Source organism: Heloderma suspectum, chromosome 5 (genome assembly GCF_057233095.1).
Source record: "Heloderma suspectum isolate Gila_16-S chromosome 5, 16-S_ref, whole genome shotgun sequence".
Taxonomy (NCBI): domain Eukaryota; kingdom Metazoa; phylum Chordata; class Lepidosauria; order Squamata; family Helodermatidae; genus Heloderma; species Heloderma suspectum.
The window spans coordinates 120,990,357-121,008,571 of NC_139462.1; the positions used below are offsets into that span (position 1 = coordinate 120,990,357).

Genomic DNA, 18,215 nt, shown 5'->3' on the forward strand with positions numbered 1-18,215 from the left:
CAAAATTGTTGTTGTTCAGTCGTGTCCAACTCTTCGTGCCCCCATGGCCCATAGCACGCCGGGCCTTCCTGTCCTGCGCTCTCTCCCGGAGCGTGCTCAGGTTCATATTCATTGCATCGGTGATGCTATCTAGCCATCTCATCCTCTGCCGTCCCCTTCTCCTTTTGCCTTCAGTCTTTCCCAGCATCAGGGTCTTTTCCAGGGAGTTTTCTCTTCGCATTAGGTGGCCAAAATATTTGCGCTTCAGCTTCAGTGTCTGTCCTTCCAATGAGCACTCAGGGTTGATTTCCTTCAGGATGGACTGATTTGACCTCCTTGCAGTCCAGGGGACTCGTAAGAGTCTTCTCCAGCACCACAGTTCGAAGGCAGCTTCAAAATTACCTCACTCTTATCTCAGTTGACAGTTTCCTGCTACCCCTCCCCCACTGTCAGAATGCTGGCAGCAACACTGGAATTCAAAACCTTGGAGTACTGGCAGAATTCTAGCTTCAGAGTGAAACTGAGCATACTTGACATAATTTTGCCACTAGCTGCTGCCATAGGCTTTCATGGGGCAGAAAAACCTTGAAAACATTGCTCAGAATTTCACCAAACCAATGAAAGGCACACCTCCTTGACAAGTGTAAATAAAGTAGATCAGTAGTTTCCTGCAGAATTTGAAAGGAATATATGATATGCCAAGCTGCAGCTTGGAGTAAACAGTACAGTTGTGTCAATTTTCAGCACTTTTGTAACTTGCTGTATCTGTGGCAATTTGTATGATATCAGTTCGAAATGGTTGCACAATTGTAGACCTTTTCCGGTAGATTATGGGTGCTCAACAGGTGTCATTTTCATAACCAGTGGAATTTTGAGGCTTATAATGACAGAACATTTTCTTTTCTTTTCTTTTCTTTTCTTTTCTTTGTGACTCACCTTAACTAAAAGGGTACTCCTGTGCCCCTTTAAACAGGTGAGAAATATAAATTTAAGCAAATTAATATACCCAACTCACTCCTCCAGTTACCTTTTACCAATATTGATAAAATAAAATAACTTTCAGATTCATAGATTGCCTCAGCCTCAAGCTTCACCAAAACTAGTGTAGCCAAGTCTCCCGCAGTTCTTCCTTTCTGATTGTTCCATGGCAGAAAGCAGAAAGAAACTAAACCCCTGCAGCAAAAGAGTTGAGGTTTCCATTAACCACATTTCTTGGAAACAGAGAATGTCATAAGACAAGAAATTTACCAAACTTTCGATCTGCTAACTTATTATGATTCTCAGCAATACTCCATAATAAAATAGAGAAGGGGAAATATAAATCCAACCCATCTAGCCATTGCTAAAAACTGGATTTTAGGGAGATTAAACTGAGATTTCCCCCATGTTTTTCCTGGGCCAATCCCCATTGCCCAAATTTAAAGAATAGTTTCATCTCTTGCTTGGATCATGTATATTTCTGTCCAAATCATAGTTGGCTTCAACACTTCTAATGTAATTTCTGGGGGAAGTAGAGTATTATGAGTAGCAAGCATAGGGGATGGATCTCCCCGATGCTCAGAACCAACCCTTCATCCACACCATGAAATGGGGATGTTATTTGGATAAGTCACATACATGGGCATGGCTTCCTCGGAGTTCCCCCCTATCATGAGTAGTCTCTTTGATGGAATAGTCCCTATTACACAAGTTTGGGGAGTGACTAATTATCTTATGCCTTTGTGTGCTTACATTGCTTAAAAGACACATTGCTACTCTGAAAATGGGAGAGTAAATTCCAAAAACCTTGGCAGTGGTTCAAATAGATAAAAGTCAATTTGATTATATCTCTTGTTTTCTTATACCCCAAGGGATATAAACATGAGCAAATCATGTCCCCTTTGTCCTCCCATAAAATCCCAACTGTGGTGGTTGAGGAAATAAGCCACGGTGGTTTATTTCTCCCACTTCATGTGCCAATCACATGCCAGGAAGATTAGCATAAATACCCTTGGTAGCACAACTTGTCGTGTCATGTGAACCTGGTCAGGGTGGCATGTTGCCATGGTTAACAAGCCACCCAGAAACCATGGGTTGTTCTAGGGTTCTGAGTGGTTTGTTACCCATGGCAACAAGTCTAGCAAAAATCCTTCTCAGTCCAGCAAAAATTCACTTATGAGTCTAATTCATATAAAACAGCTGTGCTCTATGAGTGGTGTTGCACAAGGCTACAGAATGTGTACTTGGTAAATGTGGATGCATAGAAGAATGTCCGCATTAAGGTGGAAAATTTGCAGCTGCAGGCTTATGGGGAAAAATTAAGGCAGGGACTATCTCTGCTGCCATGCTTCTCTGCCTCCTTCCCCTTGCCCCACTGCCACACATTATTCTCAAACTTATTTCCATAGGTACCAGGATAGTTCCCTTCTGCCCCAAGCCTACCCATTTAAGAGAGGTGGAACAGCACTCTTTTAGGCCAGCAAGAATGTGTGGAACCCTGACTATATCCTGTGCTCCATTTTAACCAGCTGACATCATGTACATGATGAAGGCTGAGATGGAACTAACTGGGGAAAAGCTTTCCCCAGAAATAGAGCTCCCATCCCATCTATCATAAGTTGTACTTCCTATTCCAGTGACAGAAGCACTAGATGTTCCTTTGCATAAAGGAAAGATAGAAAATCCATCTATGAGTCGACATATTCCTTTGGGGCCTGGTCTGAAATTTTCTGTTTATTGCAGTTCTAAAATTCATTAAAAGAAATGGCAGGAGGTAAATCCACAGCAGTGAATACCTTTGCCTACAGATATAAATATTTAATACATTATAATGAAGACTATTGGTTGAGTGTTGATGTGACTCAAATAATTAAACTGTGGATCAGCAAAATAAAAAATGCAGCATTTTTAGATTAGTATCTAGATAATGTATCAGTGGCAATAAATCACCCTGAACCTTCAAGAAAATGGGAGCTATAAAAGCTAAATCAATATTCATTGTTGTTCCAGTAGCAGTGTGTTCCTTTGTAACTAGCTTGTTCAATTAAAGCCTCTGTTCCCTCTTCTTTATAGGGCAGCTCCAGGCCGTTCAGTGTCTATGCCAATTCTACAGTACAGTTCTTCCAGATGAAGCTCAGTGTGTCATCTACAATGAGTATCAACTCTCCTTAGTTAGGAAGATGTCCGACAAAGTCATGGAGGGACAGATATTGGAAACCATCAGTCAGCTGTATCTATCTTTAGGCACAGAAAGGTACAAAATGGCAACTCTGAGAGCTGATTTGTTTCAAACTGAATGTATATAGTTACATTGCTACGTTTATGTCAATGGGTTGGATCCAGAGGTGCCCTTCTGCATGCAGAAGGAGTCTTCCAATCATAGAAATGTTATTTTACACCTTGTACTAGAGCTTTGTGCAAAAAAAGTCAAATTAACCCAGAGACATCCTTCTGCTTCCACAACCTCTTCCACAAATGGATACAGGAGAACTGCTCTAGAATGTACACATAATAGCACTGCACAAACTCTTATGTAAGCTGTTGCACAGGTGTGTTTGGAACAGCACAAAAGGAATTTTATTTCATTTTCTCTTACTTCTCTGGATCTAACTATTTTCTTTATTATTATCTCACTGCTATTAACTTCATCAGCACTGGACTCTGGGGAGAAGCAGCAACCAGAGATGCTGTTGAAGTTCCCCTGGGCCACAGTCATTGCGACCTGTATCAAACGAGATACAAGTTTTACAAACCCCCAAATTAGTCTCCAACTTTGGAGGAAATTGGGGCACTAGGATAGTAGTTGAATAGGATGGTTGTTTCTACTTTGAACAGCTAGAGACACATAAATAGTAGTCTCTACCATGTTGGACTTGGCACTCACAGAGTTTGCAATGTTTTTAATGCAATTTGATGTCTTCTCTCAAAAATGCATGGAAAATTATGATGATTATGAAAATTATCATGAGTTCCTGAACTGATATATAGCAAACAGCACTTCTTTCTGGTATTCCCTTGCAGAAACTGCATAGCACATTGCACAGCTGAGACTGATAGAGAGCATGCCTTGTTACTCATGTCGACAGTAGGGTTACCAGAGCAGGGAGTACATATGGGAGAAGGTGGTCTTTCAGGTAACTTCACCCCAAGCTGCTTAGGGCTTTAAAGCAGGCCTGGGGAGCCTCCAGCCTGCAAGCCATAATTGGCCTATCAGGTTCCCCATCCATCCCATCAGCTTCTTCTCCAGGCCCTACCCCCTCTCCAAACAGGGAAAACTCTTATGACTGGAGAGAAAAGCTTTCCCTTGCTGAGCACTGAAAAAGGTCCCTTTCTCAGCACACAGCAGGGAAAGCACTTATCAGCTGCTGATCAGAAATAAAAGCTTTTCCTTTCTGGGGAGAGGAAGCTGCTGAATCCTACTTACTTCTGAGTAGACATGCAGAGACTTGTCCTGCTTACTTCTGAGTAGGCTTAAAATTGGTAAGAATCATGGCCATGTGGCCATGACTACAGATGGAATGCAGCCCCTGAGACCTTTCCCAGACTAGAATTTGGCCTTTGGACTAAAAAAGGTTCCCCATCCCTGCTTGAAAAAGTTTAAACCAGCATTTTAAATTTGGCCCAGTAATGGATTGGAAGCCAGTACAGCTGACAAAGCAGAGGTGTAATGCAGTCAGAATGCCCAGCTGCAGTTAATATTCTTGTGGCCCTATTCTTGACCAATTGCATTTTAAAAGTCAGCCCAATGTACGATGTATTGCATTAGTTACCAGAGCATGGGTAATTCTGGGTAACTTATCTCTATCCAGGTATGGTCAGAGCTGGCATTATTAGCCAAAGCAGATAAAAGGGGCTTTGAGCCACACAGGTCACATGAAAATGTTGGTTCACTAAGCACTCCCAGATTGTAAACCTCTTCCTTTCCAGCAGGGCTGTATAACCTCCCTCTCCCATGAGGGAAACATTGGACATTGATAGGGGGCCTGGAAGCCACACCTGCACATGCCTGTGTATATACATGCACGCATGCATGCACACACTAGGCAGACGCATGCTGGGGCTAGGGGGAGGCTGCTTTGGGAGTTCCTAAGGAAGGGGAGGCTAAAGCCTCCTCCACCCCCAGCAACCCCAGTGGGCATTGCTTTTGCACCACCACAAAAAAAAAAGGAGAGAATGAGAGAAAGAAAGATGAGCCCAAGATAAGGAGGGAAAGAAGGGAAAGGAAAGGAAAAGGAAACAGGAGCCAGAGAGGAGGGAGGGAGGGAGAAAAAAAGACAGACAGACAGACAGACGCCACAGTGGGTAGCGCGCACACAAGATACATATTCATGCACACACACACACACAGAAAGAGAGAAAGGGCCACTCCCAACATTTTTGTGATTGGCCCCCTACCCCCCTACAGCAGTCAATTTGTGGTGGTGCCCAGGGCACTTTTTCAGATTGCCAGTTCTGCATGTGGGCCCAAAAGGGTTGGAGACCCTTGCCATAATTAATATTATTGAAAGGCACTGAAAGATCCAATAGAATCAACAGGGCCACCTTCCCCCTGTCCTTCTCTTGACAAAGGTCATCCCACAGGGTAACCAAGTCAGTTTCTATCCCAAAGCCAGGCCTGTAGCCCAATTCAGTTGGATATAGATGCCAGTTTCATCCAATAATAACGAGTTGGCTGGCCATCACTGTCTGTGTTACCTTGCTCAGGAATGGAAGGTTAGCCACCTAAGGTTAGCTATACTTGTTAACTAGGCTGGACCTGGATGACATTTTCTTCAGGAGTTGTCAAATTATGGCTTCTTTTTAAAAAGCAGGAAAAAAGCTTTTTAAAAAAGCTTTTTAAAAAGCTCTCCCTCTCTCAGTGAGGCATTTACAACCTCCTGGACCCCAATGGGCATTCCCTCCCTGCTAGATTTAATATGTACAAGGGTTGAGCATACAAGCAGTAGCCTAAAATCCTGCATTTAAAAAGAGGCTTTTTGCTTCCAATTTAAGTGCAGGATCACAGTGACTCCCCTTTTCACCCGCTTCCTTTTCCCCTTCCCCTTTCCTTCTCCCCGTATCTGAGTCTTCCATTCTCTTTCATGGATCTCGCTCCTCTTCTTGCCACTTTTCCTCTTTTCATGGAGGGAACTCAAGAGGAACACAATGGGGTAATAGCTCATTATTGATAGCTCATTATCTGCGATCTATTTAAAAACTGAAGGAAGGGCATTTAGTGCAGGGGACGCCCTGGAGGGTCACGGCGTCATGTAAAGAGTCGGCAAACTTCACTTCGGTGAAGGAGCAATCTGAATTGGAGGATAAAAGCTCAGTGTGAAGGACCCTCAAGCATCATGTCCATATCCTCAGGCTCCAATAAGTGAATGCCATCCATTAAAACTGGCCCAGTTTTAATGATATTGCACTAATTGCTTAGGTCTCCAGTCTGTCTCTCATATAAGTGAAGGGCAGCCATACATTTATGGAGCAGGGTTGTGGTTGAGTAAAGCACTGTATTTAGGCACAACATTGTTGGCTACAGAATCGGACTCAAAGAGTGCTTATCAATGGGACCTCCTCAAGCTGGGGAGAGGTAACGAGTGGGGTACCGCAGGGCTCAGTCCTGGGCCCAGTGCTCTTCAACATTTTTATGAATGACTTGGAGGAGGAGGTGCAGGGAATGCTGATCACATTTGCAGATGACACAAAATTGGGAGGGATAGCTAATACTTTGGAAGACAGAAACAAAATTCAAAGTGATCTGGATAGACTGGAGCGCTGGGCAGAAAACAACAGAATGGCATTTAATAGGGACAAATGCCAAGTTCTGCACCTAGGAAAAAGAAACCAAATGCACAGTTACAAGCTGGGGGATACGTGGCTCAACCACACTACGAGCGAGAAGGATCTTGGAATTGTTGTCGATCACAAGCTGAAGATGAGCCAACAATGTGATGTGGCTGCAAAAAAGGCAAATGCTATTTTGGGCTGCATTCATAGAAGCATCGCTTCCAAATCCCGGGAAGTACTAGTTCCCCTCTACTCAGCACTGGTTAGGCCTCATCTGGAGTACTGTGTCCAGTTCTGGGCACCACACTTGAAGAAGGATGCAGACCAACTGGAGAGGGTTCAGAGGAGGGCAACAAAGATGATCAGGGGACTGGAAACAAAGCCCTATGAAGAGAGACTGAAAGAACTGGGCATGTTTAGCCTTGAGAAGAGAAGACTGAGGGGAGATATGATAGCACTCTTCAAGTACTTGAAAGGTTGTCACAGAGAAGAAGGCCAGGATCTCTTCTTGATCATCCCAGAGTGCAGGACACGGAATAATGGGCTCAAGTTACAGGAAGCCAGATTCCGACTGAACATCAGGAAAAACTTCCTGAGTGTCAGAGCAATACGACAGTGGAAGCAATTCCCTAGGGAGGTGGTGGGCTCTCCCACACTGGAGGCCTTCAAGACGAGGCTGGACAGCCATTTGTCAGGGATGCTCTGACTTGGATTCCTACATTGAGCAGGGGGTTGGACTCGATGGCCTTGTAGGCCCCTTCCAACCCTACTATTCTATGATTCTATGATTGTCTTCAGGGCAAACCCCATCCATCATCCCTGCTGGTAGGTAGCTTGATCTCTACTGACAGGAACTTGTGAGGGGTCATATGGCTCTCCCCTGTAGTTGTTGCAAGATATCTTCTCTCCGCCCCCCCCCCCATACAAACACACCCCTCATGACATTGTGACAGGCATTTGGGTAGTTCTAGAAAAAGGGTCAAGCAGAAGAATTGACAGTAGATAGCTATACAAATTGGGGCTGGGAGAACTGGGTCTTCTGTATTTTTTTCTGGCAGGGCTTCTATGGCTTTAACAACTACATGGTGAACAGAATGCCAGCAGGTGAAGCTTTTCCTGTCATTTCATCTTCATGCTGAGAAGAGCTGTTCATGCTCCATTCTTGCTGTTAACACAGTTATTATTGGCACAGGAGCCCTGCCAGAAAACTCTGGCAGCCCAAAGGGTTTGGGGTTCTTGTTGCCTGTGGGTTTTAGTTATCATTTGTTAATATGTCCAAAATGTTAGACTCATAGGGCTGGTGCCATTATTATTCATCTTAGTACTGTCACTATGTGTGAGGATTTCATTGGCTGCCTTTCAAGGGGTTTGCTTGGTCAACATTAATCAGCTTCTAGAATGAAGTTAGGAGCTACAGTGGTTTTAATTGTTGTAGCGGACTGAAGTTTCAATAATGTGACTTGCCTTATATTATATCTGCATTGGCAGACCCAGTGGATAAGCTGAGTAGAGTCACAATCTTGCTGTATTTTTTTTAATGTATTGTTCTAACTTAAGGTAAGGATTCCAGAACTGATAAATAGATGCCCAACTTTCCATCTTAATTAATAATTGTAAATTATTAAAATAATACTTGGATTTTTTCCCTTTTACTTAGACCATGAGCCAAAATAAATCTAACTATGGATACAGTGCAATGGTCAGCAGTGAGTTTAAGGACAACAACGTATGCAGGAGCTAGAAAATAATTTGTTTTCAAGAAAGTTACACGATGTTAGTTGGGGCTGGTGTTTCTTTTTCTTACATGCAGTGATTTCCTTTAGGGCATACAGATCTGCCCTGGAATACACCAAAAGAAGCCTTGGAATATTCATCGATCTTCAAGAAAAAGAGAGGGAAGCACAGGCTTGGCTCCAGGCAGGAAAGATATACTATATGTTGAGGCAAAATGAGCTAGTAGATCTTTATATCCAGGTAAGAGTAATGATATCTTGGGGAATTGAAACTGTAATAGGGAAAAATAAAAAGGAGAGAATAAGGGCACAATCCTATGCATGTTTAGACAGGACAAAGTCCTACAACTCCCAGCATTCTCCAGTCAGCATGACTGGCTGGGGAATGCTGGGAGTTGTAGGACTTTGTTCTGTCTAAGCATGCATAGGATTGCGCCCTAAATGGATTAACTGATTACATAGCTAAAAGATACCACTCAAAGTAATGCTTGTCTTCAGTACTTTCACCTCAGGGATATGATATTATGTCTAGCTGTATCTATCTGGAACATACTTATCTGAGTAGAATGGAATGCAGGGGAGGGGGATTAATTTATTTAAATTTGCACTTATACATATTGACATGCATATACATGTGCAAATCTAATGCAAATTAGACCTTTTTAGTACCTACCTTTCTTTGAGGCCTGTCATTCCTCTTATATAAATACACACACAACGATGCGTAGTGGTGAGCGGACCCATCTTAACACAGTGGGAACAGCCCTTATGTTGACACAGCAAAGGCTGTAAGCAAACTTATGCAGCTGTCAGAGTTGGACACATTGTGCCCGCTCTGTCTTAATGAAGCCATGTCTGCAGACACCCTTAAGCATGGCCCCTGCCATGGCGCATCCCAGTAGCCCCCTGAGGGAGTTGTCTTCCTGCTCCATTCCCCTGAGGGGGGCTGTCCCGCAGCAGGGAGGAGGGAGCAGGCTTATAACTCTGTCCCTTGGCCTGCTAATTGCCAGGTTCACATGATCCAGGAAGGAAAATAAGCCACCATAGCTTCTTTTCCCACCCCACGTGGGCCAGTCATGCACCACATAATTACCCTCGCCAGGCGTAGTGTGTTGTGTCATCCAAACCCAGCGAGGGTGCACAGCGGGGGGTGGCTCCTCTTCTCCAGCATTCTTGCACAGTACAGAAAAACATGGCCAGTCTAGTCTGTGCAGACACAATGGTGGCAGAGACATAGGCTTTCTTTGCTGCCCTCACCACTACAGAGGAGGTCTCCAGCTAGGTTCTAGTCTTGTTTGATCAGATTCATTTTGAGTTTTCCTCCAATAGCATTCTAGCCTTCATCCCTCCTTTTTTGTTGCCCTTAGCTCCCTACCAAACCAAGGAGACAACTGTAGTCTACCAGTGGGGAGAGGGCACCTAGAAGCAATGGTGTCAACTGCCTGGGCCATTTGCATATTCAGCCAGAGCTTCAACAGTATCACCAACAAATGAGGCAGGAAACCCCTCAAGCATTCCAGAAACCATTCTGATCCATCAGGCACCTGGGGTGGACCATTTTAATTAGTTTTAAGGTTTGAGCCAGCATTCATTCTAAAAGAAACCAGAAAGTGATCCAACCATGAGAACGGAGTATTTATTTATTTATTGCATTTCTATACTGCCCCATAGCCAAAGCTCTCTGGGTGGTTTACAGAAGTTAAAACATTGAACACAATATAAAAAGTTTAAAAGCCATTTACAATAAAGCACATAAAAGCACACAGACAATATACACAAACAGCATGTAACTAAAAACAGCATTGAACTATCAGTCATAACTAAAGACACATCCAGGACCGATTAAAACTCACCATGTGTTGCCAAATGCCTGGGAAAAGGGAGATGGGTTCTGGCAAAAGTGCGGAGTCATCGTCTCTGGGCCTCTCTAGGAAGCAGGAACTTTCTGGCAGCAAAGTGTACTCATGAGGAGGGTGGTAGGCAGACAAAGGGACATGCAGATGGAGAGCCCACCCACTCTCTGTCCCTGGGCAGCTGAGCTTCCTTCTTTCCCTTGGGCTGCTGCATAGTCCCTATTATACCTGCACAGATCTGAATTAACTATTGGTTCCACAAGGAAGATATCTTGAATTCATTGTGGGTAGCTCCTGATGCAGTTGAATAAAAGCCAGACAGAATGTTTGCAATTATATCAGAGAATATGAATATAATACATGATGTTCAGATGAACCCTAGAGGCCCTGGTTACCAGAGAAATCTCTGATTCTAAAAAGTGAGAAATCTTAGCATTAACTATAAGGGTGTGTCACAAAAGGAAAACTGTATAAAAATAGTTGCTGGATTATAGAGTGCTTCTACTTGAGAGGGTCAATATTTTTATACATTACAGAATGTATCTCCCCTTCTAGGTTGCCCAAAATGCTGTTCTCTGTACTGAAGATCCTAATCTAGAAATGGAATTGTATGAAGCTTCAGGAGACATATTTTTTAATGGAGACCAGGAAAAGGAAAAAGCAGTGCTGTTCTACAGGGTTGGTATTCTGTTCTTGATTTTTCAGCTCTTTACTCTGAGTCACGTTGGTTTTGATTGTACTGCAGTTATGGTATGCACAGAACAAAATCCAATGCCTTTAACATGTGGGGAAATTATGTGTGATCTTCTTTATAAAAATGAATTTTTCAGTAATTGTCAAAATGGTCTTTTTGTACTTGCACTCATTTTAGGACAAGGCACTACCACTCGCTATTGAGACAAGGAACAGCAGCGCTGAGCTCCGACTGTTCAACAAACTGGTGGGAGTGCTGTTTACTTTGAAGGCATATGAGGAGTGTCTGGGATATGCGCAAGCCTCATTAATGCTGAGTGTCAATTTAGGTAAAGAGAATAAATGGAAACCTGCCTGTCAGACTTCTAAAAGTCACCTGGGGGCTGTTCAGATGTGCATATACCATAATTTCTCATCTCTTAAAACTTGATGACTCTCAACTGAGAGGCTCCACCCAAGGACGAGCGGGGAGTTGGGGAGCACATGAGCCCCTGGTTTGCCTAGGCTTGTTCTGTTATGATAAACCATAGTTTACTGTGGCACCGAAACACAGCCAATGTGTGAATTGTTGAAAAGCATTTGAAGAGACCACCTGAAATTTCTGTTTATGGATTTTGATCCATCATGACCTATTCAGAGATTGCCCTACCCCCATATGAGCCTATCTGCCTGCAGAGGTCATATTTGGGGGCTCTACTTCATGTTCTCTTAGTTCATGACATTAGAACATGAGCAGCAAGCACCAAGCCTCCTCTGCAGTTGCCATGATGTCACAGAGCGATCTCCAGGAAGCAAATATGTGGTCTTCCCTCCCAAGCTTTGAGTGCTTATGTAAAGCCTGCCTATCTGTGAAAGACTTGGGCTAGGTGGTTGGATGGCCTTTGCATGAATTTGCATGTGCAAACCAGCTAAGTGACTTCTTTTTAAGGCTGTCATGTACCATAAAGTAAACACAATCTTTATTCCTTTTCATTGGAACAGAGCAGAAATTCTTCCTCATGCTTCGTCATCCCTGTTGGGTTAAAGGACTTAAGGCCTACGAGCCAAATTGAGCAATCCTCAGTGACACTGCTCTGAATTTAGTGCTCAACCAGCTTTGCAAAAGTATCAGTTTGTTTTTATTTACAATATAAATACAAGTTATCAGAGCAGCTTACAAGATCAAACAGGATAGCAATTCAATTACAATAAAATCTGATGCAGGCAAAGATCACTTTATTTAAGAAGGCCTTAAGCTTGTAGGTGGTTCTGTTGGTTTGGGTGCTGTTTTTAATAATATATTTTCCTCTAATTGCTATGTTTTTATCGTATTTTAATGTATTCTTTTAATCAATTTTAATTGATTTTGTAAGGTCACAATCCTATGTTGATAGTTGTCCGCCGCTGAATTCGGAGGCTGCTGAGTATTCTAATACAGGTGGCCGGAGCAGAGAGGTGATCCTCGCCTCTGTGCTCCGGCCACCCTGCATTTTTGCTAGAAGGGCGATTTCGCCATCTAGCCTCAGCACTTTGGAGGGAAGGAGGCTGGGGTGAGCATAGGAAGCTGTGTAAGGCAGCTTCCCCAGTCTCCTCCCCTCCCTGCCTGCAGGACCGCCCCCGTTTCCCCATGTCCATGCACAAGTTTCTGTGCTTGAAGCGATAGCTGGTGCGGTTCTCTTCATGCCGTCTATGAGGGGGAGGGGGCGCGGTTTACTGGCTCTGAGGTCGGAGCCCTATCTCCAGCCTCAGAGGGAGTAAACTGAACAATCCTATGCCCCCCCCAGTCACTGTCTAGGGGCCATAGGATTGCTTCCTAAGCTACCTTGAGTGCCATTTTTTGGTAGAAAGTCGGGTACAAACAAACAAACTAAATAAATAAATAGAGAAGCAGAGAATAAAAAATGGATTAAAATAGACTTAACGGGCCAAAACAAAATTAAAAGGTTTGGGGAAAAGGCACTTGCCTGGCATTGAAATGACACGAAAGTAGACACCAAGTGAGTCTCTTGGAGGAGGAGGGGCATTCCAGAGCTAGGGTACCATCACTGAAAAGGCCTTTTCACCAGCAGCCACTTGCCACACCTCACTTGATAGGGGCAGCCAGAGAAGGGCCTCTGGGGATGATCTCAGGGTCTGGGTCAGTAGGTGCCTATTGGGAGACGTGATCCATCACCCCAAGTTCCATCCTTTAGGGCTGAATCAGCCTGGTACAAGATTTGTAAAGGAGACCAGCCTGGCTTCACTTAAGGGTGCTTCATGCAGCAGGCAAAATTAACAGAGAATATGAATTATCATGAGCCCCTCTTTCCATTCCTGGTAGCAGTTTCCATTAGGGGGACTTTTAGGGGCAGGGGGAAGAAATGCAAGATTTCGGGTGGTTTATTTTTACTTCCAGTATTGAGTGGGGCTTTAAATAGTTTTTTACAGTTTAAAAGACAAGCCACGGCTTCACTAAAGCGTGCAGCAGCCAAGCTTCTGGCACGCACAGAAACTGGCACCTTAAAGGCCCCCGGGAAACAACACCATGTGATGATATACTGTCATTCCCAGGGACATTGTATGGAAAAAAAGACAGCTGCCCTGTGGGAATGATGGTACATCATCATGTAGCATTATTCCCCAGGGGCATGTATGTATGTATTTACTTACTTACTTACAACATTTTTATACCAGTCTACATCTAAACTGATTTCAGTGCAGTTAACAGTAAAAGATAAAAGGAATAAAACACCATATTAAAAGTTTTTTTAAAAAACAAACAAACAACAGAATGCCAATAAAATCCATGGCTGGTTTTTGAACAAGGAAGACTTGGTCAAGTAAAACTGTATTCAGAAGGTGCTAAAAACAATACAACATTGGTGTTGGCCTGACCTCCAGAGGCAGGAAGTTCTAGAGAAAGGGAGCCACCATTCTGAAGGCTCTACTCTGGGTCGATTCCAAACAAGCCATAGGTCCATTCAAAACCACCAGGAGCATCCCATCGACCTCAGTGACTGGGCAGGTTGATAAGGGAGAAGGAGCGTTCTCAAGCATTTGAGGCTCCAATTTCAAAGTGTGTAGCAGTCAGGCACACTACAAAGCCACGGCTGACCTTTTAAACTGTAGAAAGAAAGATGCAATTATTCTAGTCTCAGATCACCTTATCAATGCTGTAAATTTAGATCCCCCCCATCTGAACATCTATGCCCAATCTTTTTTTTGGGGGGGTGTTTATGGAGGGATTATTTTTGCCCCCCATAATCAACCCCCCCCCAAATGTGGAGAAATTCCACTGTATATGTGTATTTATTTGGATCAGCCCTGGTTTCCACCTTGGAATTACCTGTATCTTTAACTGAAGTGGTAGTGAGGCAAGGAAAAGGTGAGGTTCTATAAGCACAAAAAGAAAAAGAAATGTTTATGGCCATGTCTGTGTATGAAATATTAATACATCTCTGTATTAAAATGTACAGCTAACCAGTTTAAAAAGAGCTCCCTTCTCTTGTGCTAAATCCATGGCCTCATCATGCATCAAAAAGGGTGTGTGAGTTTACTTCACAAATGTGGGTTTTGAATCCTCTGATGGGGCAAATCAGCTGTGTGTGCTGGTGGTGCGGGAGGAAAATGGCTAGTGGAGAAAGAGTTGATCACTCCCCCTGCCCCATTAAGCTGCAAAACACTCCTTTCTGAGCTATGTTGTGATAGAGAAGGGAGTAATCAAATTATCAATAACTTACATGGCTGCAGTTTGGCCCTGAATGTGTGAATATAAGTCCATTGTATTTTAAGGAGGTACTGAAGTTCTGGCATGGGTGAATCAGGCCTAAGTCCACTATAAATTCTCATAAAAGTATTGTATTATTTCAATCTTTTTTTTTCTTGGATCTCCATGCTGATTCTTTTGCTTACCTCATTAGGGAATCAATTAAATGAAAGAATAGCATATCATCGGCTAGCTGTTATCCACCATCATCTAGGGCAGCGTGAACTTACTGAACACTTCTTCTTAAAAGCCTTGTCCCTCTGTCCCTCACCTCTTGAGTTTGATGAGGAAGCCCTATACTATGTAAGAGTGTACCTTGTTCTTGGAGACATTACATTCTATGACCTAAAGGTAAGACACTTGGATGGAATTGATACCTAAATATGGGATATATTTTAGCTTCATCTGGATTTGGAGAGTAAACTTGAGAAAAGGGACACAGAGTTATAACAGTACATATAGACTTGCACAAGTAGGTGGGTTGGTTCCCAGTATCCTAAGTTAAAAGTGGCTTCCAAGGTGCTGTCTTAGGAATGGTTTGTTCGTTTGCATGAAATTATTCAGGGTGGGGAACCAGTGGTCCTCCAGATGATTTTGGACTGCAACTCCCATCATTCCTGACCATTTGTATTGCTGGCTAGGGCTTATGGGAGTTGGAATTCAACAAGATCTGGGGGGCTACAGGTTCTCCACCCTTGATTTAGAGGATTGTTTGGGTGGAAGTTTTCTGTAGACACCTCCCCAGTGACTGCTGCCTCTCTTCCACCCCCACCCCCCTTTGCCACTTCTTTTCAAGAAGTTGTATACTGACTGAGACATATGAGGAAGCTGCTGGACAAAAGTGAACTTGTTGTGGCTGTCAGTTCCTAGATCTCCTGTATCAAATTCAAATTTGGAGAATAGCTTTTTAAAAAGAGAAGTGATGTTCCAAGGTGTGGGGATTGCATGTTCCTAATTTTTATTTAACCTCTTGTTTTTGTGGTTGCTGAGGGTTGGTGTAGGTGGAATCTTGTGCTCCAGGCTGAGGGATAAAGCAGGGGTGGGGGAGAAAAAGGTGTGGTAGGAACATAATCGTTTTTGTTTAAGATAAAGGGCAATGTTTTTGTCATTCTGAGTTTAAGAGATGTTCATACTGTCATGGAGCAGCCCAAGTACACTGGAGTTCAGCCAACATTTGCCACAGTAAAAGCATAAAGTACAAAAGAAAATGCTTTTTACTTTACTTACAGGGAGACATGTCAGGGTGATGAATAATGTTTCAAGTATTTGAATTTTTTTTTCTTGTCTTGACAGTATTCTTCTGCTTGCTTTTAAGATTTCAGGGCAGGGTTAATAAAAAAAAAAAGATAGTAGTAAGGAACCTAGGAATAATGAAGGCTACAAGAACGTATCCCCTTCCAGAATTCTAGTAACCACAGGGTTCCATGTTCACATCCAAATGGTTTCTTGTTTTCACCTTTCTATAGTGCTGTTGGCCTCAAGCTATCACAGTTATTTTTAGTTATTATTAAGTATTCATATACAATTTCACAATGGTTCATATTTTGCTTTGCTGTTTCAGGATCCTTTTGATGCTGCTGGCTACTATAATTTGGCCCTTGCAGCTGCCATGGACTTGAGCAACAAAAAAGCTCAACTGAAGATTTACACAAGACTTGCAATAATCTACCACAACTTCCTTGTGGACCGAGAGATGTCTCTCTTCTTCTATCAAAAAGCAAGAGCCTTTGCCACAGAGCTTAATATTCGTAGAATAAATCTATCCCCCGATCAGTCTATGAGGGCAACATGGGCACCTATGAAAAATACCATGTGAGAATAGCATCAGGGCAACCTAGCGCTGATGAGATTTGCTTCTGTTTGCCCTGCTCCAACAAGTCTTTTGTATATTACATGAAATGGTACATGACATACATATATGGCACCTGAGCGCCTTCCTGCTCTAAAGTAAAGAAACATGAATCTGCTTACATCTTCAAATGTGTAGCCACATAAGCTCCAGTGAAATGGGGGCAAAAAGTTATTAAAGAGCTATGGCAACAGTCTTCATCTTACAATTGTGAAACTGTTTAACTGCTGAAAACAGAAGAAACCTAAAATATGATTAAATGCAGGAATTAACTGGAATTATAAACATGCTGATTGGTTAAGTTTAAAATTGTGTCATGCTCCAATCCTGATTATTATGAGTGTTCTAAGACTTCTTTGGGAAATACTTGTTTATAAGTAGGGCAGTGCATCCTTGGTGTGCAGCCTGTGGCTGATGTGGCTAAAGAAACAAAGGTTAGCATCAAACACAGGCGTCTCTGCCCTAATTTCATATGCAAAATTTAATTAGATTTTTAAAAATGTTAAAAAGTGAAACCAGTTTGCAGGCAACTCAATAGAACATGAGGCATATGTATGTAATTGAGTGTGCAATTTGGCCTGGAAGGAGGTATGAGGGTGCAGGTTAGTAGACTGACCTTTACTGCAACCTGAGAGGCATGGGGATTTTGGATTTGGGTATCCAAGTCTGCTTCAGCTCCACCTCTAGCCTGTAATATTAACTGTGGATTTTATTATGGGGCTGCTATAAGCCACACTCTCTCTAAACAGCCTTCCAACCTTCAGTATGGGTATAATAGTGAACTACACTCATGGCTGATGTATACTAGTGACAAACTACGAGGGGAAGAATAAACTGTCCAATATTATCCCTACATGACAGATGGGATAAAAAGTAGTGACAAACTACTCTCTCCTGGCCATAGCCCCTTGCAACCTGCAATGGAGGGACTAGGAACTGCATTTCCTTTGGAAACTTCATTAACAGGTTGTTGTTTTTAATTAAACAGAAAAATATGCTAAACAGGCAATAACCAGTGTTTCTTGCACATTTCCAGTTATAAACTACATCAGAAAATCCCAGAGCAGCAAAGATTACCCAGGTTCCCACATTCAGTCCCCAGCATCTCCAGGTAGGGCTAGGAAAGAGTCCTGCCTGAAACCCTGGAGGGCAATTGCTGCCAGTCAGTGTCGACAAAACTGACCTAGATGGACCCAGGGTCTAACTCTGTACAAGGCAGTTTCCTATGTTCCTATGTACTGTCATGCCCCTTTCATTTGGGCTGAAATCTTTCCTGTAACTAAAAGTTCAGATGTTTAATGAAACCAGCCTCTCTTGTTTAGTGTCTCTTCACCTCAGCAATAAGGGGGAAATAATACTTACCTGTTTTACAAGGCTGTTGTAACGGTTACTGAGATAATGCATGTGAAGTGCTCAAAATATTTTTAAAAAACACTATGTAGATAATACTGAGGAGTACCAAGCTTCCCAGGTGAAACGGTGCAGGGACAAGATGGGTTGATGATAAGTCATCGATGTGGAAGCTTCAAAAGGTTGGGCTTTCTAGGAAGGAAAAGAAGTATATAAAATCAGGAGTATGTAAAGAGAATAGAAAAGAAAAATTATTTTTCTCAATAGCTTTCTTGCATTTCTTTTTC

At 42.8% G+C, this 18,215-nt stretch overlaps 1 protein-coding gene across 1 annotated transcript in view; it reads left to right on the forward strand.

Moving 5' to 3' along the window:
- Positions 1 to 16,883, forward strand: part of SH3TC1 (SH3 domain and tetratricopeptide repeats 1) — a 55,082-nt gene extending 38,199 nt beyond the window's left edge. The window contains exons 12-17 of the mRNA XM_084860358.1: positions 3,031 to 3,211; positions 8,550 to 8,700; positions 10,868 to 10,990; positions 11,184 to 11,334; positions 14,884 to 15,080; positions 16,291 to 16,883. Of these exons, the coding sequence (XP_084716484.1) occupies positions 3,031 to 3,211; positions 8,550 to 8,700; positions 10,868 to 10,990; positions 11,184 to 11,334; positions 14,884 to 15,080; positions 16,291 to 16,545 (1,058 nt within the window). The 3' untranslated portion in view covers positions 16,546 to 16,883. The remainder of the gene's footprint in view (positions 1 to 3,030; positions 3,212 to 8,549; positions 8,701 to 10,867; positions 10,991 to 11,183; positions 11,335 to 14,883; positions 15,081 to 16,290) is intronic.
- The last annotated feature ends 1,332 nt before the right edge of the window (positions 16,884 to 18,215 follow it).